Consider the following 23,655-nt stretch of genomic DNA (forward strand, 5'->3'; position numbering starts at 1 on the left):
TATTTCGCTTGCGTTACGTCTTTTAACTTGCATTACTTCTTCTAAGTCTCGACTCTTTCCACAAATAAACAGATCATGCCTTTATTTTGGTCTCATAGACCAGCATAGATCTCGGTTTTGTTCTGACAGGACTGTAGGCATCATGGTGTCTCACTGGGTCTTTCTTGACAGTGTTGATGTCGGGTCTTCGTCAATGGGAGCAGGGCTGCCAGATGGTCAAAACACTTGACGGCCAAATTTTTTTTCTCTTACGGCCAAAATTCGGCCAAATCACGTTTTTGATCTTTTTTTTCTCTTACGGCCAAAATTCGGCCAAATCACGTTATAAGTTTGATGATTTCCTTTAGAAACGACTATATAGCCGGAAATAAATTCGTAAATTGTATGTTTAAAACACTGTTATCTATATGCTTATCAGTGGTTTCAAAATCGGTTATGTTGCTAAAACATTACGATTGCAGCATAATTCTTTGCCAACTCAGTCAAGATTAGTTTATGACGTAACAATTTTTGTGAGACATATTTATGACAACACAATCGTCCACAAATCTATTGATAACCTGAAACCAGCATGCCTTTTGTGGATTTACTTAGTACCAAGTGAAATTCGGCCAAATATCTGCCTTACGGCCAAACGATTTTTTCGCGGCCAGGCCGATTTTCAAACGGCCAAATTTCTGGAATTTGGCCGTGAAGACGGCCAAATGGCAACCCTGAATGGGAGCCTCTCAAAAACTTCCATTCCGCCCACTGATCTCTATTAAGCACTTAATAGAGATGTTTAATAGAGATCAGTGATTCCGCCCCTTTACCGCCTTGTCATGCATATCCCTTCGGAAAACTAACGCTGTTTAGTGCAATTTGTTTCAAAATATCTTAATGAATATTGAATACTTCACAAGAGACAAACACTGTGCTCAAATTCGCAGACAATCCAAACCAATGAGTTTCCATTAGTTTTCGCGGTAAAAAGTCTGCTGACTCATGTTTCCTTTTGATTCTACTGTTGAGGATTAACAACAAAATTGCGCGGTTAATTCTTCATTGTTGTTTTTTGCCAGTTAAGCCAAAAGCGATTTTTCGAAAAATAAAAACGACAAACTTCAAATCAAGTGTTACTACAATGCATATTATTGATATTTTTACATCTGTGCATCATTACATAATATAGTCCTATCTCACGACAAAGTAACACTGGGTAAAAAGTTGTGGTTTTTGTTTTTACGTCATTGAGGTATAACAAAGTTCAGTATTTAATTTTTGGTAACAAAACTATCTATGTTGTCTATTAGCTTCAACATTATTCTTCGTTTTGAATATAAATAACTTTCTCACACAGTTTATTCAAAGCTATTCATTCTTCCGACTTTGTGTCAATAATGGGTCACAATGCTGCAGGTAAAGATTGGCCAAAAACGCATTGGTTTAGATCGGAGTTCTTCGACAAAACGAACACAAACTTTCCAATCTGGCTTATATTCTTTGACATTTTCTGCTTTGCCTAAATGTAAAATTTTTCTCACAAAAGGATTTAGGACTGCGCTACATTGGTTTTGGTGAAGAACTCCTATCTAAACCAATGCATTTTCAGTCAATCTTTACCTGCAAGATTGTGACGTCAGACCCATCGTTGACACAAAGTCAGAACCATGAATGTTTCTATATTTTGCAACATTAGTTAATTTGTGAAAAAGTGTGCATTGATGAAAGAGAAGTAACAATGTCTGAAGGTGTCAAAATGGAAATTGACAAGCCGAAGACAGTTGAAGCACCCCAAGAGAGTCAAAATGGAGAACAAACTTGCCCAAAATATGAGAGTTTAATCAATTGTGTGGAAAAGTTCATACAAAAAATACGTGGTAAACCTGGAAGGTAATGAGTTAACTTTCAAGACCCAATTTTTCACAAAAGTTGTCCTTTTGGTTCAGACAGAGTTAAATAAATGACCATTATTACCAATCTGTATAGATGCAAGGTATTCCACAGTTTTTATTCACCCATGTACTGCACAATTTACAATATATTTTACGATAAGAAAATATATATACTTTACATTGTGTGTTACAGGTAGTTACTAAACAAAAACAGTGTGTCACAACAAGCATTCATTAATAACAACTTTCATTTTAGCTGCAAGAAATTGAGCAAAGCCTTTCCCACTTTGTACAAGTCTCATCCAGAAGTTGTGTCAGTCGCCTCCGACCATTTATGGAACACATTTGAGGAAAACTTGAGGGCGCATATTATGGAGCTGATTAAAAACATGAAGCTGAAAATACTGCTGTATGAGCTGAGCCAATGTGAAACATCAGATGATGGGCCGGCATGGTAAGAAGTTTCTTTTTCAGCAGATGTTAATTTGGGATTTGCAACTACATGCATAAAAATGTCTTCAACATTTAGGAGACCAACTGGAAATCCTGAAAAAGATTCTGAAGCTCATGTGGCTTTGTCACAGCATGCATCCATCCTTGAACTTACTAACTTGCTTCAGGTATATATACATAATTATATTACTACCATTTATTATACTCCATGTGCTTTGGTTTGGTGAGTTCAAGTTTATTATATTTCTTAGGACAAATTCCTGAATTAAATTTCCTATATATATATATACATACCATACCTTATTGTGTAGTGTTGTATTCATTGGAAAATGTTGGTAGCCTGTGCGTTGGTGCCTTATGTGGGACATCCACTTTTAAATTGTGACACTTGTTTATACATAGTGAGGTTGCTTTCGTCAAAAAGTAATATGGCAAAATTTAAATGGAGTGTATTTGTGTTTATGTGTATTGTTGATTTAACATTCAGGCTTACCTTGACAGAAAGAGCAAAGTAAGAATACCGTACTACAAGATCAACTGCAGATCAAGGAAGCGAGAATTAAAGCACTTTTAACTGAAGTTGAAGAAAGACTTGAGAAAATTGAAGAGGTAAACAAACAAAATCTGTTGTTTTCTAGTATTGCATATTATAAATAAAGCGTCCCCAACCACTAGGTTGTGGAATTGTACCAGTATGTGAGTCATTTGTAACAGGCCTGTTTAAAAAGAAAAATGATGCCACTGACTTGCCGTATACATGTAGCATTGAAAACGAGTTTGTTTGCACACATTAACTGTTACCTTTACACTTAACAATGTATATATAGTAAAACATTTGTCTTTAGAATATATATGTCATGTTTTCAGCAGTCTGTGTGGTGTACCCCACCTTGAATGATATATAAAACTGGTATGTAGTGCAAAAGAGGTTGGGGAACATTTGTCAGAGTATAATGCAGCATACAACAAAAACAATCCTTTTTGAGTGACATAAAACACTGTCAGAGGTCTGTCAATTCTATCTGTATAGACATTCCTGCAAATTAAATTTTTCTATGAATATAAGTTCATGGTTTTTATCTGATTTGACTTTCTACTTGAAATATATAATACAATTTTTGTGTTGTAGGCCAGCTCACTATGTGAACGCGTTGAAGCTTGCCTACAAAGAATTAGCAACAATTTGGATGAAGAATAAGTTTGCAGGTAAATTAATGTGTATAGTTTATTGATATTTTTGGTGGTACTGATGATGTCCTCAGTAATGCAAAAAGAAAATCCCAAATTAAGTGACTGCTGAAGTGGGTTATAATGTATTTGTTACTTCAGTCATTAATATAGGTTTTTTTCTCACAAAAGTGACATTTATTGTAATTAATTTTTTGTTGTGTCTTGCACGTAATTGTTGTAAATGTACACCTTAGTATATTTTAAGTCACATCTGTTTCAGTAGCATCATAAACAACAAGAATGATGGTTGCCAGCAAGTTTTGCAATGGGCAACTTTATTAACTTTATTATCAAATTTCACTCCATGAATAGAATTGCTGGAAAATTAAAAGGATAACTTCCAAATATTTGCATAGTTTCATGAACACAGTAAATTTGCAACACATAAATTTCCAACTCATTTACTCACAACGTGGAAACATTTGTCATCACAGTTGTATTACTTCCTCTCCCACCGTCACCTCTACCTTTACTTGGTGGGACTTTAAGTGTCCGTGCAACGCCTCCCCTTGCCCCAGTCCTCGGGTGCAATGCACGACCGTATCGCTGCTGCCCACGCTTCCACAGCCTTAGTAGTCTTGTGCGATCATCCTCACCGAAAACGCAAAAGACCAAAAACACCCCCACCCCCTGGAATCCGTTTATAACCGCGTGAATGCCGATAAATTCCACCGTTGCCATGCCAAGCAAGGAAAACACCCATGGCAACGTGGAAATGGGGAAAAGTACACAGTAGGATTTCACCACTGATTTCCAGTGAGCTCGTCGCTCCAATTGTTGCGTCACTGAGTGGCGTCGCACGCTTTGTGACGTCACGTTGCTCTGACGCGTGTTGTCCTCTTTGCTGATGCGGTACACCATGTAAATGAGCCGCGCAATGAGGCAAATGTTCACTGCGACAATCATGCAAACAGGCACAATCGCCATGTAAATTGCCGTCGCGTCTTGGCTATTGATCCAGCATTCATTGTACATTGGGTAGGAATTGAGACCTGTATAGTTTTTGTACGATTTGGTGTCTTTGGCAAGGTAGTCCAAATAGGCGGGTGATATCTGTACGTAACTGTGTCGAAATACACCAAGGCTAACTGCGACTATGGCTACGGGCACAAGCCACGACGCAGCAACTTGGCACACTGTTAGGACCTTGTAGTTGATGTTGAACGCCAAGTCCACGTGCGTTTTGAGCGTAATTGCAACACCTTCGTTCAGAAGCCAAAACGCAGATGCCAGTAGAAATATATGTTGTAATGCTGCCGCCGTGTAACACGCAGCTGTTGTATATCTCGCCAAGTCGGCGACCAGTGTCGTCACGTGCAATCCGATGAGCGCAACGCATAGGCTCACCTGCGATACCGAGCGGTTGTTTCTCATGCCAACACAATAATACGCCACTCCGTCCAGGCCTTTCGATGTCCGAGCAAGCATGAGCAACACAATAGCAAGCGCAAGGAAGACAATACTCGCACTCTGCAAACATTGTGACGTCACAATCACCCATTGTGGAACGTCAATGGTGTGAAGCAGGAGCAGGGTGGTAAATGTTGTTGTATGGTTGCACGTACAATCCATTCCTCCCCCATCACTGTACAACGCCTGGCATCCATAACTGCTCCAAGCTCCCGTGTTCCACCAAACGCATGATCGTTCGACTGACGTAATTCTATGGAAGGGTAACAACAGACCAGTAAAGTCTTCTCGTGTATCAACGCTGTAATTCACTGGCAAAGGCAGCCTTTGTGGTTTTATTGGGTCTGTTACGTCATAATAGGATACTGTAATGAGACTGGCGTTGGTTGGTTGTTTCCCCAGACACGTGATGCTCGTGCAGTGCTGCGATTGGTTGTGTGTAGCGACTTGGTGCAGGACAAAGTTGTTCCATTTCACAACCACCGCCTTGATCTGTTGTAAAATTAATTGGTTATTTTTTCGCCCGCTAGGTGCCGCAATTGATCTGTGTATTTGTTATGGCAGTTATGCAACAGTGAGTTATTGGTTACATTGGTAAAGGCATTCGAGTTCGCTTTTAACTGCGCGCGGAAAAATACAACCAGAGGTTTGTTGTGAAGTTTGTAAATGGTTTTGGTCAAAGTTTCCGAAATTGAATAACTGGAGGTGATTTGGGTGATTTTGAACTAATCACAACAATGAATTTCAATGAAATATTTTTGGTAACTCTGCCACATAGCGATCTACACCGTTGTTTTTCCTACCAAGTTTTGTGTGGTCTAAATCTAATAAAACTTTGAATGTCGAGTGCATCATGTGTGATGTGGTCGCTTGCTGTTCGTAACAAAAGAACAACATATTGGTTTTACCGGAAAAGCTCGTAATTCACGTTGAATGTGAACAGAGCCCATTGTTAGCGGAATAGTGCAGATACTGTAATATAAAGTTACACACGAAAATATGCTACACCCTAACTGTGCCTTTTGACGAAAATGCCTGACTACGACATTCGAATCAACTGCTGACCCTCTATTCCAAATCTTGATTCGACGAAAATTCGCATGCTAAGCGATTTTTATGACGTTTATCTTGTCGCGTCATCGCGTGTAGTTTGACGTCGTGCGTGTGTTTAAGGAAATGAAGGTGCCATTCACCACACGTTTGTTACCCGATTAACCTTAAAGCCAGTGTGCATGTGTTGAGCCCCTGGTCTTATGTGTAGAAGTTTTCGTTCTCCTTTTGCTGCGTTCCCCGAGCAGTTGTGCCGAATGCCTTGTTCAGTAAACTACCAGTAGTTCCCAGTATTTTTTTTCTACCTTTTAGTTATTTGACCAAGCAAATCTTTGTGGCATAAACGGTCATAGAATGAATTGTGTAAGCTGCAGACAGATGGCCACTGTTTCGACCTAAAAGGTCTCATCAGTGCAGCTGGTGTGACTATCAGACGACTTTGCTGACCAAACGGCCAAGCAAAGACTTCACTTTGTGGTGACTCTATCTGCAGCTTACACAATTCATACTATTGGCACCACTTTGCTTAGGACATGACTTCGTATAACCCATCTCTGTTTCATGGAGAGTGGGGATATCATGGTGTTTAGCATTTGTTATGGTTTAATGAGATTAATAATGCCAAAAGAAGCAAACAAATGCTCGTACTATTTTTCTGTTTCCAGAAATACACAACAAATTTTACGCTTCTGTTTTGTTTTCAACACGAAGAGTATCTACTTTGCGTCGCAATAATTTTAAAATTCAGTCGTTTCTATGTTATGGGTACATGTACATTCGTCTCAATTGGTTTATTGCGTCACAGTTGTATACGCGCTAGGACTTGCATCACATCGCGTTAAGCTTGCCTCAGAGCTAATTGGCAGTGAAATTTAGGATTTCAGAACGTTTGGTATATTTTTTGTGGTTTGCGCCAAAAAGTATTTGCGGACCTCGTCCTAAGGCACAAATTAATGTGAATTGACGTGGGTGGAAAAAAGGTATTTTTCTTAACGGCATGTTCCAACGCCGCTGTGTTTTTTTTTATGCAAGCTATTATATTCTCCTTAACCTCAATAAGCCATGACTATAACGGATGAATTTGGAAAATTCCCAACCTTAATCGTTTGTTGTCTTGCGTTGACTGGTTGTTGCATCGGGAAAGATACCGAGCCAGTATTTCCGTCGAACGTGATATTCTGCACCCCTCCGCCGCTGCTTCTCGCGTTTCCCGGGCCAACAGTTACAACGTACAGTTCCACACCCCCCACAGTGAGTTTCGTGTTTTGTTCGAATCTGGCAAATTGTGCTGACAGGGTAGATTCAAACGCCTCCACCACCTTCGTTGAGTTGTTGTTCTTGGATGCTGTAATGCATATAGCTGCGTCATGGTTTCTCAAAAACCTATTTCCCAGATATGAAGTTTACCACTAAACGTTACGCAATGCAAAACTACAGCCTAGAAAATAAGAAACGTTTATTAAATGTTAGAAATGTGTTTTTGGATGTCTTAACAAATTAAAATTACGAAACAATTTCGCTTAACTTTTCAAAGAGATTAAATTTTTTATACCCTGCTCAATAAGCAGATAAATGGACTGAATGAATAAAGTGTGCTTTACGTTTAACCGACGATTGGTTTTGCTTAAAATGTTTGGGTAGTGCCTGGTTGTATATTGTTACTTCCCACAGTGCCTTGTTGTTTGACTGCAAATGACGTTTGTCAGTGTTTCAGCTATTTATCCATTTGTTATCGGTTGTAATGTTGTGCTGGGTATATTATTTATAACGTAGTACTTATGTGGGTTGAAACTACATCACGTTTTTAAGATGGTTGCGTAAAAATGCTGTCATCACCGGGCAGTGAAGGATCTTTTGCATTGCTGTGGCGCTTGCATTGATAGGTTTGTTGCATTTTCGGCACAATTATTCATAATCACACCCCCGATCGACATGTTATGCGTAAGCATTCCTACTTCGCTTTTTTACACCGCTTGTCCCATACATCGGCCGAATGGTGTTACGTCATACACCCGATTTCGACATTTTACGCAGAAACGGGATTACTTGACTTTTCACGTTGGCCGGAAATGATACTGCGATTCGAACCATAGCTGAGGTGAAATTGAACGCAAATGTTTGTTAAACGCCAAGTTTCCACCGCACTGTATGTTATTATCGTTGATTACTTTACAATATATTTAAAATTAGAACGTCTTCTATTTGCATCAGAATGGGTAACAGACGCGTCATCATTATTATCATGTCGCTTGTGTAATTGCGACATCAGTGATATAATTTCGCAAATTGATCAGCGAAAACATTCACTCTGGACTGAAACAAGAAATTAAGATGTTCTGCAAATATTCCCATGACGTACAATGTAACTAAGGGACCTTTATGTCTTAAATTAGCTTTTCATTAATTATCGTCAAAATGGAATTGATGCCACAACTGGTGAAATACCACAGTTTCTGTTGCCCAATATGATGGGTTCCGTTGATGTGATGATTTGTATTAAATTTACATGCACCATACATTCGCTGTTATTTTTGGTTTGCCTCGCGTTTGAGAACGCTTGGTGAGAACTAACACAATGCGGTTTAATTTGAATAAAGCGAAAAATATTTACATTCATTTACGTTTGGTTTTTCCCGCTGCCTGTGCCTAGTATGCCTGAATTGAACTGAGCCTTAAAATGTTCCAGAGTTAAACTTCACATATTTCTGTGTTTCAAACTTTATATAAGTGAGTCATGAACTCCTCACCCAATATATCTTTCAGTTCCACTTCCACTTGAGCTTTGTTGAAGTTGATGCTGTTCAAGACTTCCTCTAGGGTACCTGTTTAAAATACGCACAATCACCTCTGGTAAAGCGGTAACTTTATACTGTATGAATCCGTTGATAGATTGCAGTAAAAACAATATAAATAAAAATAGCTTTGCTTGATTTTTTCCCTATTATTGTAACAAATTTGTTGACACTAGTGCCAAAAATAGCATAGCCCCCATTCACATGACACTATAACTGTGGTTATTTGTAAACGTGATAATGTATAATGTATTTGTTCAAGGCCCCAGAGAAACAAGTAGTTTTGGCAAGAGCATAAAGCGCAAATTCAGCAACCGTTTTCCTTAGAAGACCAGTTACCGTTTTCCTTGTAAGGCAAAAGCGAATTGTGAGATAGTACTTTGTGTATTACGTACTCCCACCAATGCCGAGATCTTACTCATGCGAAGGAGATATTAAGCGATAACAAATACGGCCAAAGGCTATGTTCTATATATATTTCGAACGTTACTGACCGGAGTCGGCTGTGACGTTAATATCGCTGTATCGCGGGTTTTTTCACGCTTGTGATATATAAGAATAATATTGCGGTTGTCACTTACTGCAGTTGCCTGAATACTTATGTGACTGGTGTAAAATTGACATTACAGTAGGCCTTAATTTGTCCCCTTAAACAAAATTCGCAAACACATTATAAGTTGCCATCGAACCGCTTAGTTTAATTCAAAAACTGTTCAAAACCTCTGCTAGAAATTATTATTGCACAATACGTACTTTCGTTGGTAGTATTTCCATCATTTAGTGGAAGTCCTGTCAAAATATAAAACGTAATCTATGAGTAAGAATACTAGCTTCACACGCATGAAGACCCGGTAATTGGAACTCTTGTGCTTGTTCACGCAACTTCTTTTACTCCAAAACTTCGCCCTGGAAACGGGCTTTACGATTGTGTTTTTTGTTAAAACGCGTGTGGTAATTTATTTTTTATTGTTGAAGTAAGTTTGCGAAAGCTGTCAGACGCACCCTAACAACCAGTAATTTTTGCGTAAAATATTCAACCTATAACATGCAAAAGACTTGCATATTCAAATCCAATAACAAGACACATTTCAAATCATGTAAAACCGAATGAATTAATATCAGTCTTATTATATTACGACGCTATATAATATTCACAAACTCACATAATGTTACCGCTATGAAATGTAGCTACCTGATGTGTTTTGAGTCACATTCCTATTCCCTGACGTGTTACCTCCACTTGTTATTAACAGCAAGACGAGCAAGGCGAGTTCCATCGTTCCGCACACAACATAACAGAACATATTACACAACGCGCGACCGTAAAATGCTTCTTCATCGAAACAGCCCGGGTCTATTACTCTCCCCTTTATAGATCTACGCAACTCGTGAGCGCACGGAAGTCACGTGACGTGACGTCGCAATAGGGCGGGGAAAGTGCTTCGAAGCAAACGGTTTCCGCTTGTTGCTTTTGTTTTGCTGCCACTCTCGCGCGCTTGTTTCTCCCTATATAATTCTGACACATTGGAAAAATGCAGAAATAATGTATTCACCAGTGACCACAAAAATTTGGGTTTATTACACTTGTCTCTTGGGAGTACGGATTCGTGTGTACTCTGCATGTAGTTGTCATTTGCAGTTATTTTAAGCGATGTTGGTACTTTTCGTGATGTCATACATGTGTGAAAATACGTTGTTCGTTGCCGTGCGTGGCGCCAAGTTTACAATATACAAAACGTCGACCTATTTTTAAACCAAACTCCTTGAAGGATATCTCTCAGATCAACACTCCTAAATGCTTCATTTAAACTTTTACCGAACCGTAAGTTTTGTTCCTGCGATTCAGATATTAACATGTCGCAGTGATTAATACTGTCACGTTTTGTTAAGATTCAACTGTCTTTAAACCTAGTGTCCATTTGAACTGAAGTCATTGTGTTGCAACGCATGGCTGCTAAAATAAGGCTGCAGAGTGCTGTGATGAAAATATTCCAAACGAACCCTGGCAAACTTTTGTTTCATTATTACGTCACAATGGTCGCAGTTTAAATCATAACATATCTAAGTTGTTTCTTCACTCGAGAAAAGTGTGTTTTCCATGTTGGATAAAAGCAGCGCAATTTACATTGACGTTTTTCGGATAACGCTGCAGGCGACAAATTATATTGAACACGCGTAAGATAATTGCTCGTCAAATAATCCCACTTTATCATGTTTGGAAAATTTATTTTTGTCTGGGTCTTGACGGTGGCGTTATATCCATTGCCTGGCGTCAAAAAAACTTTATTTTTTTTTTACTGTAAACTTGTTTCAAAAATTCCCAGCATGCTTTGATTCGCACAAGTATTTCTTGATTTTATTGTAAGCGTAACATAGGATTGCAAAAACAAATGGCGCGAGACGCATTAAATCGGAACGTTGTGGTCAATGCGATGGTTGCTAAATTAATGCAATGTAAGAATAACGTTTACTGTGTATTGATTACGATGGAAGCTGTTTTGCGTCAGTTAAAATCGCAATCCTTTTTTGGAGGGTATATAATATGTTTTGTATACTCCCCCCAACCAATACATTCATACAAGAGAAAATTCTTTGGGGTAATCCACATTCTTTTGCGGCGGTTTGATTGCGATTGAACTTGCAAAATTTTGTTCCACGTTTTTGAAATATATGCGCCATAATTGAAGTCCACGTACACATTTGGAGACTTCGTTAAAAATAAAAAAAAGTAACTTTTCTCCACATTGTTTCAATGCAACGTGTTTTGACGAATCAACAAAATTAGCTTTCCCTGTGACGTGACATCGGGCTAAGAGCACCGCCAGTTGCGCAGTGACGTCACCCCGTCGTAGTGGTATTTGTAACACGTTGTGACGAAGTGAAGCGTCGCCACGATCGCGATGACGTCATTCCGACGTTTGAATCGTTATGGGCGGCTCCGTGATGAGCACCTGTGCAGAAGAAAGACGGGTTGACGGAAACTTCCGTTTTCCTGTTATATGACGTCATCAATCGTTGCGTTTCTGACGTGGTAGTTTAGGAGAAACGCTCCTTAGCTGTCACAGGTTATTTAGACTGACAAGCAGTTTGAAAAAGTTTTTTGAATTTGTTTTACAGTATTATTTAATATTAGGCGTTTCACAGTAATTTACTTACCTAAGTTCCGTGCTGGCTAAAAGTGTATTTTTTTATTGTAGTAAATATTACATAACTTAGGTTGATATTATGGTTTCGAAATGAAATCACATCAAAAAATAATTAATCATTTAAAGCAATATTAATTAATACACGTATAAAAACAGTTAATTTTAAACCACACATCCACAAAATAATTAATAATTGTGTACGAGTCAGTCATTGTGACGTCACAATCAAACACATCCGTTACCTTTTGTCGCTTCCGGGTGTTGCTTTCGACTGTTTGCGCACAATGCGTGTATCAGAGGGTCAACCCAGGCAGCTCGAACATCCTCGCGGCGGAGACAAAAGAAGTAGAATACGAACAAACCCTGCACAAAGCAATGTCGAGTTCAGTGTTTCTCAAACTTTTTTTAAAATCTGATGTCAAAAAAACTCCTTTGCTCCGAGTTGCAAAAACTCGTAGATTCCTCAGACCTTTAAAAATGTTTCATTTTAGGGATGCCTATTGTGAAGATAGTAAGACTGATTGGATATGAATACTGTTTTTTTTTTTTACTCAAGACATATTGTAACTTGTGAAGCATGCCCGCGCGCAATGTATGACACGTGTGGAAGAAAAATTGAGCTTTCAAACATCTATACATTATTTGCACAGAAACAACGGAAACTTGGGACATTGAGCGGTCGCCGGGAATCGAACCCTTAACCTTCGGATCACAACTCACCTGTAGTGATGTGGAAATGGCGAAAAACCAACCGAACACCAGTTGTACGACGTGGTCTTGTGACACAACAATGGGCACAGCGAATATCCACGACAATCCCATGAGTACTGCGACCAACACTGCACGGAGGACGTGAATTGCCGGTGTTTCTTCAGTGGATGATTGTACCTGGGAAATTTAACATTTTTAGAGGCTTTTTAACCTATATTTTTCTAATATTTGTAGATTTTAGGAATGTTGTATAGGAAATATTTGATATTGTCCGGTGAAACGTGTTTCGTTTCTATTTCGCACAACGGATGTGTTTAAAGTTATTCTGTTTTGCCACCGTCGTTTTTCTAGCATTTAAATCTGCAACAGGCGTTACTCTATTTTTTGAAAATGATGTTTAGGGCAGTTCATTTACTCTGAATGACAAACACAATTTTGAATCGCCAGTATTTCGTTTTTTATTGTTGACATTGAAATAAACTTCTTTACCTTTCTTCGTCCCCACGTGATGGCTTTGATGACGAGGAAGGCGAGAACCACGTTGACGAGCAGAAGAAACCCAACTATGGCCACAAAACTGTACAGAGCGACTCCTGTCAGCCAACAATATCTATCGCCCACGTAGTTTGACCACATATCTTGGTACACGCAGTCTACAAATCAAGAGAAATAGTCAAAGGCAGGTTGTGGATGTGTGTGTGAAAGTGATTTGGTTGCTTGCTGGTGTCGAACAAGAATGGTTTACAAAACACAGCCAATCGTGCCAACGCGAGCTGATTTCGACTTAGAAAAGTTTCTCCTAAATTGCATGTTGTTTCAACCTCAACAATGTTAAACCAAGCTTATCGGTCAAAATGCACCACCCGCGAAATAGGCCACATGGTTGTTTGACACGTGAAAGATACGAGGTCTGTACAAAAAATAACGGTTCGAGATGTGTTCCCCTGGTAACAGTCGCAATAAACCTCGGTATGTCAATGGAAACACATTGATGGCGAATACTTTACCTTCGTTGTAGGATCCTGTATTAGAGTTTGTCGCCCAAGCTCCGATCAACGTCGCACCCACCACTAGGGCGGCGATCGAGTAAACAGACAAGGCCATTTTCCAAAACTCCGTCATTTTTGGTCGGTCCATAGAAGTCACAAACATTCTTTCATAAAAATAAAAATCAATGAAGTTAAGGGACTTTATTGTGAAAACGCCATTATGTCCACAGACATGTCTGCGCCTTCAAAGCCCGTAAATTTTACATTATATCATTAGGTAGAAACGCTTTTTAATGTCTTTGTATAAATATATGCCTCTTCAGAAAGACTGAGAGCGGCCGAAATGATGTGATTTTATACAAAGCATGCGTCCACACCTGTACATAGTAATGCTCTCTACCGCCATCCATCCCCATGCGGCCAGCAGGAAGTAGTGAATGAATGCTGCTATGGCAACGCAAAGTTCTCTGGGAGATGTTTGATTCACTCCGACGAGAAAAGTGAGATAGGTCAAAGCAAGACACAAACATAAGTTGACGTGAATTTTTGCAGATCGAACTCTTCGCAGTTCCCTAAAATACAAATAAATGACGAGGAATATTGGACAATACAGACACCGGTAGAAATGCTTGGTTTGAAGGACAGAGTAAATGAATAGGCAAGTATTGTGCATATTTTCATTACTACTAAACTGGGTCCGTGACAATTTAAACCAATTGTATCCAGGCAAAAAAAGGAAAATTGTTATTGCAAAACATTTCTTTTCAACTTACGGTAATTTTAGGAAGAGAATGATGGTCAACAGTAGAAAAAATACGCAGATTCCCAAACCCACTTCGCTCGCTATGTCCAAAGCCACATCAATGTGATCATCTCGCAAACTCTAAAATTGAAACAAACAATCTATCCGTTATTCAGATAGAATTTGCTCTATCAAATCAATCTGAAATAACGGATAGTTTGGTCGTCATGATTTACCATAAAGAAGCGCTTTCAATGTACCACAATACTATTGGGCAGTAGTCGTAAACTATACAGCCAACTGGGCGGATGCAGCAACAGTCGAATTGAAAAGCAATTGCCTTGTGTTATTTGTGCATCAAATTAATTGAACCAAACTTAAGTAAATGATTAATGTGTTACAACCTATGATGCAAGATATGACGTACCACTACAACCCCAAAACTGGTTGTGTGATTACACACACACGTGATGACATCATCATCGTTTGTGATGCCATGGAGATGTTTGCAGCCGTGTGTAGACCAGGTTTGGTTTAAGGTGTCATAAAAGCTGCAAGTCTCTATGAGGCAATTCTGTAACAGTTCAAAGAAAATAATAATGATAAGCATGTGGAGCCAATAATATGAATTTGTGTATAAGCTGCAGACAGATGGCCACTGTTTCGACCTAAAAGGTCTCATCAGTGCAGCTGGTGTGACTATCAGCACCTAGTTTGGTGCCCAACGGATGACGGTGACTGTATAGTCACCACAAAGTGGAGTCTTTGCTTGGCCGTTTGGTCAGCAAAGTCGTCTGATAGTCACACCAGCTGCACTGATGAGACCTTTTAGGTCGAAACAGTGGCCATCTGTCTGCAGCTTATACACAAAAATAATAATGTTTTGAATGAATTATTGGCAGCAGTTTGAATTTTTTTATTCAACCGTCTCTAATTCTTGACCTCTCAAATGTATTTTGAGATTCATAATTTTACGATAAGGCACAGATATGTAAGGAAAATGAGTGTACAAAAAATATAGAGGTAGAACAATGAAGATACTTTTCGTTTTACTCACGTTAGATTTGTTGTTTCGTTGAAATGAAAATGTCACTGCGACATTAACTTCCTTGTTGTTTTCATCAAGAACTGTTGCTGTGATGACCTAGAGAATGATTTTCGAAATCTTTTAATGTTACTATGTCCGGATAAAATGGCTTAAACATTTCATTTTGCATGTTAATGGTACAAGTTAAGCCAATACTCAGGAATTTATACCAGGAAATTGGAAATATATTCCGAATACGAAATACGTAAATAAACATAATCGTCGTCACGTGGTTCACCATCAAAGAACTGTGTAAATTTTTGCCCCTTTAACCTATACCTCTTTGACTTGTTGCGTTGAAGGGAAGAGCGTTGAGTTCTTGTACGAGACGAAATAAGCCTTTTTCGCACCTACCGGCTTATGGTTGTCAATGGAAATGCTTGTTTGGTTCTTGTTTGTAATTGGGACGAAAGTGTGAAGAAATGCTTCGTTGCTTGTCTTGTTCGAAGTCAATTCAACCACCTTATTATATGGATATATTGTCGAGATTTCCAAAGGTTGTTGAATGTGTTGTTAAAGTTAAATACGAAAGATTGAGTTGACACATTACTAATTTAGACCAGGTAAACAATGACTTGCTAACAGAAAATACATAGCGTTGGTAAAATTGGCCTTCGTATAGTTTTCCTTAAAGATATATCAGTCTCATTAGGAAAGAGCACCTGTACGTCGATGTTGTTGGTATGCAACTTGTAAACCGGTTGGGTGGAATTGATCACAAGATTTGATGCAAAATCTTCCACCACCATCTGTAGATCAACCTTTATATTGTTGCTCACGTCGTTTCCATTAAGATTATTGTAGATGTTGTCCACAGATGTGATGACGTCACTCAGTACCTTGGTCGTCACCTGTGGAAAGATAATCGATGTTTTCTTTTGCTTATTGATGCAGTGCAGCAAAATTATGGTATAAATTTATTTTAAACCTTTTTTGTCTTTTATGTTATGACAAAGGTACATATACTTATTTGCTTTGTTTTTTGTGTGATTATTTTTTTCTGACGTAGTCATTTTTCAATAAAGCCTCATTTTATGGGACCTAGAAATAGTGCAACCAATGTTAGCAAACACGTCTAACCACCTTTGGAACTTCCTTTTCCATTTCCAAATGGTCCTTTGGTTTTAACTGTTTGTCGAGAAGCACCAGCACGTCAATGGCATCTTGAACTTGGTGATCGTCGAGGTTCTTACCTGACGTCATCACACAAGCTGTTGAACTGTATTTCTCCAAATCCACGGATTCACTTTTAACGTCGAGCGCCAACTAGAACGTGTGAAAAGGGATACAATTTTTATTTTTTCATTACAGAAAGCAGCAAACAGCTAAGCTTGCGAGACTGTGAAACGGAAACATAAAATCGAAAAGTAATGAAAGCCAATTTCAGCGAAGCATATTTTTCTTGAACAAGAAAGCTGACTGATGTTAGCCTGCGGATATATTTAACGTTTCCGCAAATGGAGCTGCAATGTTGTCAATGTTGGAATCGCGTCAACAAAATGCGTTATGATTGAAAAAAAAAATGCAACAAAGCCAGCTAAATGGGCACCAATTTTTACTAGTTAGACGATAGTTTATTTTGTTTGTTTTTATTTATATCAACTACCCAACCTCCGTCTTAACGTCGTGGATCGTTCGCCTGCAATCTTCGAACGTCAAACTAGATATATTGAACTGCAAGGACCACACATCGCAATAAACACTCGCCAGTGGAACTCCTGAATAAAGAAGGAGGTCATGTGACGTGGAAATTGAAATCACACATTAGAACTACTATCACGAAAAATGGTTCCTCTTAAAAGAAAATTTTACTTTGATTCCAATAGAATAAATCTTTCATTTAAAACAGAAATATTGATTTCGTCTAATGTAATCGTTATATTATAAAAATAATTTACATATTTTAAACATAATACAACCATTACAAACTTTTACCTGTAGGACACTTTTCCTTGGAAAAAGACCACGTGTTTGCTCTGGTGTCGTTGAATGTCACAGGGACTTTACCATATATAGTAGTTCCAGCACAAACAAACTGATCTAGTCTTAGTTCAGGGTTGTATGGATGTGTGGTTGGGGACATTTTTGCATCTAAAGGAATGTTTTCTGCTGTTGACGTCGAGACAATCGCTTCGGTCGATTGGATTGTTGTAGTTTGTGACGTCACAATCGTAGTGCTGGCTTGAGTTGTGGGCTTTCGGGTGGTGTAACAAGTTTCTGTACAGCACAAGTTATTGAACGCTTTATATTTTACTGAAAACACTCGCAACGTGTATTTGTGGCGTACATATTTTTTGTTGAATCGAACATTAAAGAAAATTATTCAATTATTGGCTACTCATACAAACATACTGGATACAAAAACTAATCAAAACAAACCTTTCAGCGTGAAGTAACATATTTTCTGCGATAAGTTATAATTTTTTTGATGTTTTGAATTGTAGAGTTTTACCGCAAATCGGAAATTGTCTGGGCCATAATATCGAACAAAAGGTTTTACTACCTAAATGCATTATTTCATTAGCGCGCTACTTAATTGGTCATTTAAGGCAACAAATTTTGCAAGCAAAAATCCAATACCCATTAGCACAGTGCGTGCTACATTTTATGTTGCATTATCTTTGATCCTTACCTGGTGTCGCAGGCCTGAATAATTTCTGGCACATGAACGGAAGTTTGGTTGAACATGGATAAATCGGGAACGATCTCAAGGTGTTGATTTCTGCACCGTTTTCTTCTTTTGCGCATTGTTGTGCGCTGCAAATCAATAAATATACAATGCACGTATTTCTAAATGTCATTTTGTTGACTCTTTTGCTGAAATTTCTGCAATACATAGGTTACTAACAAATCAGAAAGACCAGTTTGTTATAAAGACCAGTAGTATAAGACTGCTCATCTAATATGGTAACAACAGAAAATTTGGAGATCGCCTTATATGATATAAACCGGAAAGAAGAAAACAACAGCTTTGAGGATCTGAGGGTTAAGTAATTGCAGCAAGTTGTAACAAATAATGAAACTCGACAAGGAAATGACAGAATTATGCAAGGATGTCAACGAGCCTCAATATACAAATCTGGACTTCCTGAATGATTACAGTCGCCAAGATACCACGACAACAAACAGACTTTCGACTTTTCTGTTACTGTGTATTTTTTCTTTGCGGCTGTTTATACTTGAAAAAAAAAACGAAAATTGTTTCTGTTCTTGTCAAAATAAAACACTGTTTTACAACTTATTGAATAGTGGCATTATAAAGGAAATTTTATACCTCCAGTAATCGTCACTTATAGCGAAGGCAAGTTTTTGTGACACTGAGTTCTTCACTGCTTGTGAATGAAGCATTGCAAGCTGACTTCCCGAATTCAAACAAGCCTGATGAGCAGTGGTTGCGTCGTTGTGTTCGGAATAATACGTGTACACTTGGTCTTTGTGGATAGTTGATTGAATGTAGGTCGGTTTGCTGTTGTCAACTGCAAAAAAGTAGCCTACGTACTTGGTGTGCATAAATGCATTAAAAATGAATTTAAAATGTGGCAAATAAGTTTATTGAACTTTAAAATTTTTTTTGCAATGAAACAAGCAAAGCGACGAAAATAAATACGTGCACATATTTTTTTGCGTTGTGCCAAACAACTCTTTCACAAGTTTACGTTCTATAAAGAAGATTCAAAAGTTCACCTGCGTTTTGTCGGCGTTGACACAAAAACGATGCCACTTTTTCTCCACAACTGACGCTCATCCATTGAAAGGATTTGGTCAACATCACAACACCACAGAAATTGCGTCCTTTGGTCGCATTAAGCGGATGGTTAGGTAGCCAGTTCTATACAAATATGTTACATTATAAATGGACAGAGGGATCCCCCAATCCAAGGACCGTTACCGGCCTGTGGAATTTACGTAACCAGCCTGTGCAAAACAACCACAAATAATTGCCTTAATTTGAAAATGCTACACGCTTTATGCACGCAGCAACAAAACAGGCTGCACACTTGATCGGTTGTTTCATTGCCCCTTGCATTCCTTAATTATTTATGTTTTTGTTTGTCTACCACAATTACAAGGCCGGTTCGTGAAAATAAAACCTACACTGCAAAAAAAGTTTGGGGAACTCTGACCTTGGCGACTGCTTATAGAACCCGACAAACCCTTTGATTGTTAGCACTAGTTTGTAACTCCACTAAATTATATCATTTCAGAAATAATAAAAATGTAAAATAGAAATCAAATTATTTTAAGTGAGTACTACAAGTTGTAATGTCCCCATGCTTAAGCCACAATGGAAAATTTTGTTGAATTTACCTGATGCGAAAAGTTTCCTTGATTAGAACAGACGTAACCACCGACCGGTGGCGGTTGTATCGCCATCCCTGTATCTGACCAAATCCAATCATTTCCATCTGCGGCAATCGCTCCCATCCAAAAGCCTTTGATTGTGGATTCACCTTACAACCAAAAATTGCAAACCGAAAGTTATTTTATGGCAGAAATAGAACCTGTTGCATGGTTGACCCAAGAGTTAAGGGTTTCTCAACAAGGCTTTATTACCAACCTAAAGTGACCACAAAATATAAGAAACAGAAAACGTCGGTATAGAAATGATGAAACAATTAATATTACTGTACACGAAACATTAATTACTGCTTCTCCGCAGTGTTTATCAACAACAAAATTTTAAACAATTCAAGTTGTTGACCTATTTTCCGCTGCGCCAATGTGGTAATTGTATTTGCTTTACAGCCGCCAGCTTGCGTTATTTCGAGGCGTGATGTTCAGCGAAGCGTGACTTATTTTTTCTCTATGTCCCATTTTCGTCACGAGTGCTATTGCATTCATTTAATCGGGTTCAGGGACTATCTCGAAACATCTTTGTCTTACCAATGAGTGCAACATCGTGCGTCGCTTCCAGGAACTCTTGCACTTTGACGTCATTAATATTGACCAATGTCTCGCCGTTACGTAAGCAATAATCTTGCGCCTCCCAGAATGTGGTGGGTTGTGTGTAAAGAGAGAAGGTTGTCATTCCCAAGCTTTGCTTCTGGTTTGCATTTGGAGGTGCTGCGTATGAGTGATCAAATAAATGTTAAAGTTTATGTGGGTTTGTTTTGATTGTCTTGATTTTCCAAGATTCTTTCAAAAGTTGACCCAGTTACGTTAGGTTATGAGATTAGTCATTAATAGCTATTCTGTGTTGTTTGCAATAAAACAAATTATTTTGTTAAATCTGTTTGCGGAATACTGTTTGCATGATCGCTGTGTTGATTTTACATAGAAATACAGAAATTATTTTGTTTTTACACTGATCTAGTTGCGCTGAAAAAAGTATTTATAGTCTAAAGTAACTTGGCTTGCATAATATCCCATATTCCATGATACTGACAGGGTGGCATTACTCCATGTCCGTATTCGTATGAGTTGCAGAGATCTCTATCACAAATATCACACTTCTCATTCGACGCACCGTCTCCTCTCGAACACCCAAGTGTACAGGATTTTCTCAAAAGGTTTCCATCACGAAATGTTTCGCAACCCTAGGATAAAAACCAAGAAAAGAAAATAACGTAAAAATATATTAGGAAACATAAACGATTGATGAAAAACTGTTGTAGAAACTATAATGCATAGTTTGCACACAGTTCCAATTAGCGAAAAAAACACGAAAATATGCTAACTCTAAGTCTTATTATCACAAACACACAATATTCAGGCTTTTCCGACGTCACTATTTCATGCTTAAATTTGCGAATTCGAGTTATTATAGAAGTGCTAAATAAAAACATGTTAGTAGGCCAATTTCACCTGCTCCATGGTGCACAATTGTGGCTGGTTTTCATTGCATCGGGTGTTATTCTTTTCCGACAATTCACAGTTGTAGCAGAGAAGGCAATCTACACATTAAAATTCCGTGCAATGAGAAAAAGGCAACAAAATCACAGAGAGCAAAGTGCACTTCACGGAGCGAGTAAATATCTTCAGACGCGACGTCAATGTGCCTTGTTTCCGACTACTTACTAATGTAAAACTATTTGGCAGAGACTGACGTCAACAACTCTTTCGTGGCACGTCATAAGTGACGTCCTTTCATGTAAACGGGAATGGAAAAATGAACTTTTACGACTTACCACAGCGCAGAAACAGTCCGCACAGAAGTGAAAGAAGAAGCCATGCGCCAAACATTTTCTTGGTAGTTCAGTCTTGAGAAAACCAGTAAACTGTCTATTAATACGAGCTTGTCTTACTTTACCAAACTTATTTACATCCACCTACAGTTAACAGTCTGAAACCTGGAAATAAACAATGCAAGTCATCAACACAAAACGATTTATTTAATTTTTGCGATTGTTTAAAAATGTTGCTTGTCCCTATCAGTTACTTCACACTCTTGTATTGTAAAAATGCGTTATCTTGCAACCAAAAAAAGTTTCCATGGCCTGTAAGGTGAATTGCCGTTGCTGAATATCCACATGCACATATTACAAAGCCGTATGCATGTCTCAACAAATCACATTGAAGTCTCAGTGAAATGCTTGCATTGTACTAATAGTTTGTTCGATCGTTTCCTTAATTGCGAAGGTAGTTTTGAATCACGCTTTTCCACAATACCCCGTAAATATTTGATGAGGGAAATTGCTTCTCCACTTGCAATCGTACAAATACAAATTAAGTTTCAAGTAATGTATTTTCGTTATGGATCTTACTTCAATTAGCAGAAATGCATTGACAACTTGACCCTTGTCTTGAGAAAATGCTATTAGCCGGTATCATAACAATCAGTCACGTGCGATAAGCAATTGCCCACCTCGTTGGCCCGATTGGAAAAACTACATTACGTCACGTATGTTTTATTTGTAACAAGAAGTTTTCATGTAGTCTCAGACCTTTTAAAATTTTTCTGCGGCTTTTAATCAGAGATAAATTTCTATGCGATCCATAAACAACAAGAAGCGTGAAATACAGAAATGCCCCAAGGTTCCATGTCCCTAAATACATGGGTCTGCCGTATTATGGTTTTATTAATATTTAGATGCTACGCCACACATTCGCACAACACAGCATACAATGTGTCTTACCTGATACAATCATCTACTCTACTTAGCAATTCTTTTCAACAAATACAAAATAATATTTTAGAATGTTTACGCTTGCTAAACCGCGTGGAGCGTAGTTTTCGTCAATTACAAATGCATACTCGATACACATTACAATCCAAACTATTTCGTACTTATTTCTACTTTCAAGTTACAAATTTTGAAACACACAAAGCGATTCCATATACACCTGCCTTATATATGCGAAAATACAACTTATACGTGACTGCTCGGCAATTGAAAAGGTCAAATCTAAGTCAAAGTAACCTTGCGTATGCGAAAGGATCAACGCCAGACGCCAGAACAGTGTTAAACTAAATCTGTGACAGGGACAGTTTTTGATAACATCCCCCCATTCAATGGAGAGCGTAACATCCGCGTATTGAAATTTACTGAAAGAAATGTCGAGTCTGAGCGTCATATTCGATAAGGACGGGTCGTTACTATCACGGACGCTTAATCTGCATAACTTTGCGTCAATGGACGAACATATTCGGCCTGTTTCAATGATTTAAACCCAACGTGTTATATATTACGTTTCAAACAGCATGTATTACTTTCCCATTTTAGAAAGAATATTTGTGCGTTTTTAGCGCCGTTTTGGTGTTCAACGCCTTCGTTTTAATGCCCTGCCTTAGATGTCAATATCAGCAACATTAGCCAATCTGATATTTTTAATTTTGTTTAACCTAAAGTTTTCAGCCCAACTAAAATATCAACGATTTAGCGCATAGTCGCAATTAAACGTGATTTGGTTATGTTAATGATTTGTGGACTGACACGTTGTTTAATTCGGGAAAATCAATGTAAATTTTTGACTTGGGTACTCATGACGGATTTCCAAGCACATTTTACGCGTTTAGCAATGGCAAAATCCAGAAACGTAATAACTTGGCATACTTGCTCCACCTTGCGGTTTGTACCAAGACGATATTGCAAGATAAAATTTTCCCACAATGGGGGAATACTGTACGCCAGGTTGCTGTGTTCAAACTTGTGTTTCAAGGGTTTCGCCGTTTGTACGATAAACGTCTGATATTTATAGTGTCTCACTACATCTGGAACTAAAAGATTTAC

At 38.3% G+C, this 23,655-nt stretch overlaps 3 protein-coding genes across 4 annotated transcripts; 1 reads left to right on the top strand and 2 right to left on the bottom strand.

Moving 5' to 3' along the window:
• Positions 1 to 1,519: 1,519 nt before the first annotated feature.
• LOC145889029 (polyamine-modulated factor 1-like) lies at positions 1,520 to 13,121 on the top strand. Its single transcript, XM_082979904.1, has 6 exons — positions 1,520 to 1,872; positions 2,131 to 2,328; positions 2,404 to 2,494; positions 2,829 to 2,936; positions 3,457 to 3,533; positions 12,606 to 13,121. Exons 1-5 carry the CDS (start codon positions 1,721 to 1,723, stop codon positions 3,523 to 3,525), a joined length of 618 nt encoding a protein of 205 aa, XP_082836030.1. The 5' UTR covers positions 1,520 to 1,720; the 3' UTR covers positions 3,526 to 3,533; positions 12,606 to 13,121.
• Positions 3,844 to 10,731, bottom strand: LOC145889173 (latrophilin-like protein LAT-2). Of its 2 annotated transcripts, none has more exons than XM_082980067.1 (5): positions 10,002 to 10,731; positions 9,563 to 9,598; positions 8,765 to 8,839; positions 7,115 to 7,362; positions 3,844 to 5,453 (listed from the first exon to the last, which is right to left on the bottom strand). In XM_082980067.1, the coding sequence occupies exons 1-5, from the start codon at positions 10,111 to 10,113 to the stop codon at positions 3,963 to 3,965; spliced, it is 1,962 nt and encodes a 653-aa protein (XP_082836193.1). In that variant the 5' UTR covers positions 10,114 to 10,731; the 3' UTR covers positions 3,844 to 3,962. The 2 variants fall into 2 exon arrangements, with proteins under 2 accessions (XP_082836193.1, XP_082836191.1); XM_082980065.1 differs by having other exon boundaries at positions 3,844 to 5,459.
• LOC145889028 (uncharacterized) lies at positions 11,208 to 21,768 on the bottom strand. The gene is made up of 22 exons (XM_082979903.1): positions 21,613 to 21,768; positions 21,290 to 21,378; positions 20,871 to 21,021; positions 20,369 to 20,548; positions 19,793 to 19,935; positions 19,169 to 19,313; positions 18,759 to 18,960; positions 18,117 to 18,241; positions 17,420 to 17,701; positions 17,096 to 17,202; positions 16,568 to 16,750; positions 16,147 to 16,335; positions 15,764 to 15,946; positions 15,455 to 15,541; positions 14,825 to 14,971; positions 14,429 to 14,538; positions 14,033 to 14,227; positions 13,674 to 13,819; positions 13,156 to 13,319; positions 12,676 to 12,843; positions 12,198 to 12,318; positions 11,208 to 11,760 (listed from the first exon to the last, which is right to left on the bottom strand). Exons 1-22 carry the CDS (start codon positions 21,665 to 21,667, stop codon positions 11,648 to 11,650), a joined length of 3,285 nt encoding a protein of 1,094 aa, XP_082836029.1. The 5' UTR covers positions 21,668 to 21,768; the 3' UTR covers positions 11,208 to 11,647.
• Between the last annotated feature and the right edge of the window lie 1,887 nt (positions 21,769 to 23,655).

This window comes from Ascidia mentula, chromosome 2 (assembly GCF_947561715.1).
Source record: "Ascidia mentula chromosome 2, kaAscMent1.1, whole genome shotgun sequence".
NCBI classification, from domain to species: domain Eukaryota; kingdom Metazoa; phylum Chordata; class Ascidiacea; order Phlebobranchia; family Ascidiidae; genus Ascidia; species Ascidia mentula.

What these genes read in the sequence shown, in the direction of transcription:
- LOC145889029 (XM_082979904.1), top strand. Translation starts at nt 1,721, where the DNA reads ATGTCTGAAGGTGTCAAAATGGAAATTGACAAGCCGAAGACAGTTGAA. An exon ending in ATACGTGGTAAACCTGGAAG is followed by an intron (nt 1,873 to 2,130) that starts GTAATGAGTTAA and finishes CTTTCATTTTAG; the next exon opens with CTGCAAGAAATTGAGCAAAG. An exon ending in GACTTGAGAAAATTGAAGAG is followed by an intron (nt 2,937 to 3,456) that starts GTAAACAAACAA and finishes TTTGTGTTGTAG; the next exon opens with GCCAGCTCACTATGTGAACG.
- LOC145889173 (XM_082980065.1), bottom strand. Translation starts at nt 10,113, where the DNA reads ATGTTCTGTTATGTTGTGTGCGGAACGATGGAACTCGCCTTGCTCGTC. An exon ending in TGTGACTCAAAACACATCAG is followed by an intron (nt 9,599 to 10,001) that starts GTAGCTACATTT and finishes ATATTTTGACAG; the next exon opens with GACTTCCACTAAATGATGGA. An exon ending in TGGAAATACTACCAACGAAA is followed by an intron (nt 8,840 to 9,562) that starts GTACGTATTGTG and finishes TATTTTAAACAG; the next exon opens with GTACCCTAGAGGAAGTCTTG.
- LOC145889028 (XM_082979903.1), bottom strand. Translation starts at nt 21,667, where the DNA reads ATGTTTGGCGCATGGCTTCTTCTTTCACTTCTGTGCGGACTGTTTCTG. An exon ending in CCAGTTTTGGGGTTGTAGTG is followed by an intron (nt 14,539 to 14,824) that starts GTACGTCATATC and finishes TTTCAATTTTAG; the next exon opens with AGTTTGCGAGATGATCACAT. An exon ending in TCACGTGGGGACGAAGAAAG is followed by an intron (nt 12,844 to 13,155) that starts GTAAAGAAGTTT and finishes TAAATTTCCCAG; the next exon opens with GTACAATCATCCACTGAAGA.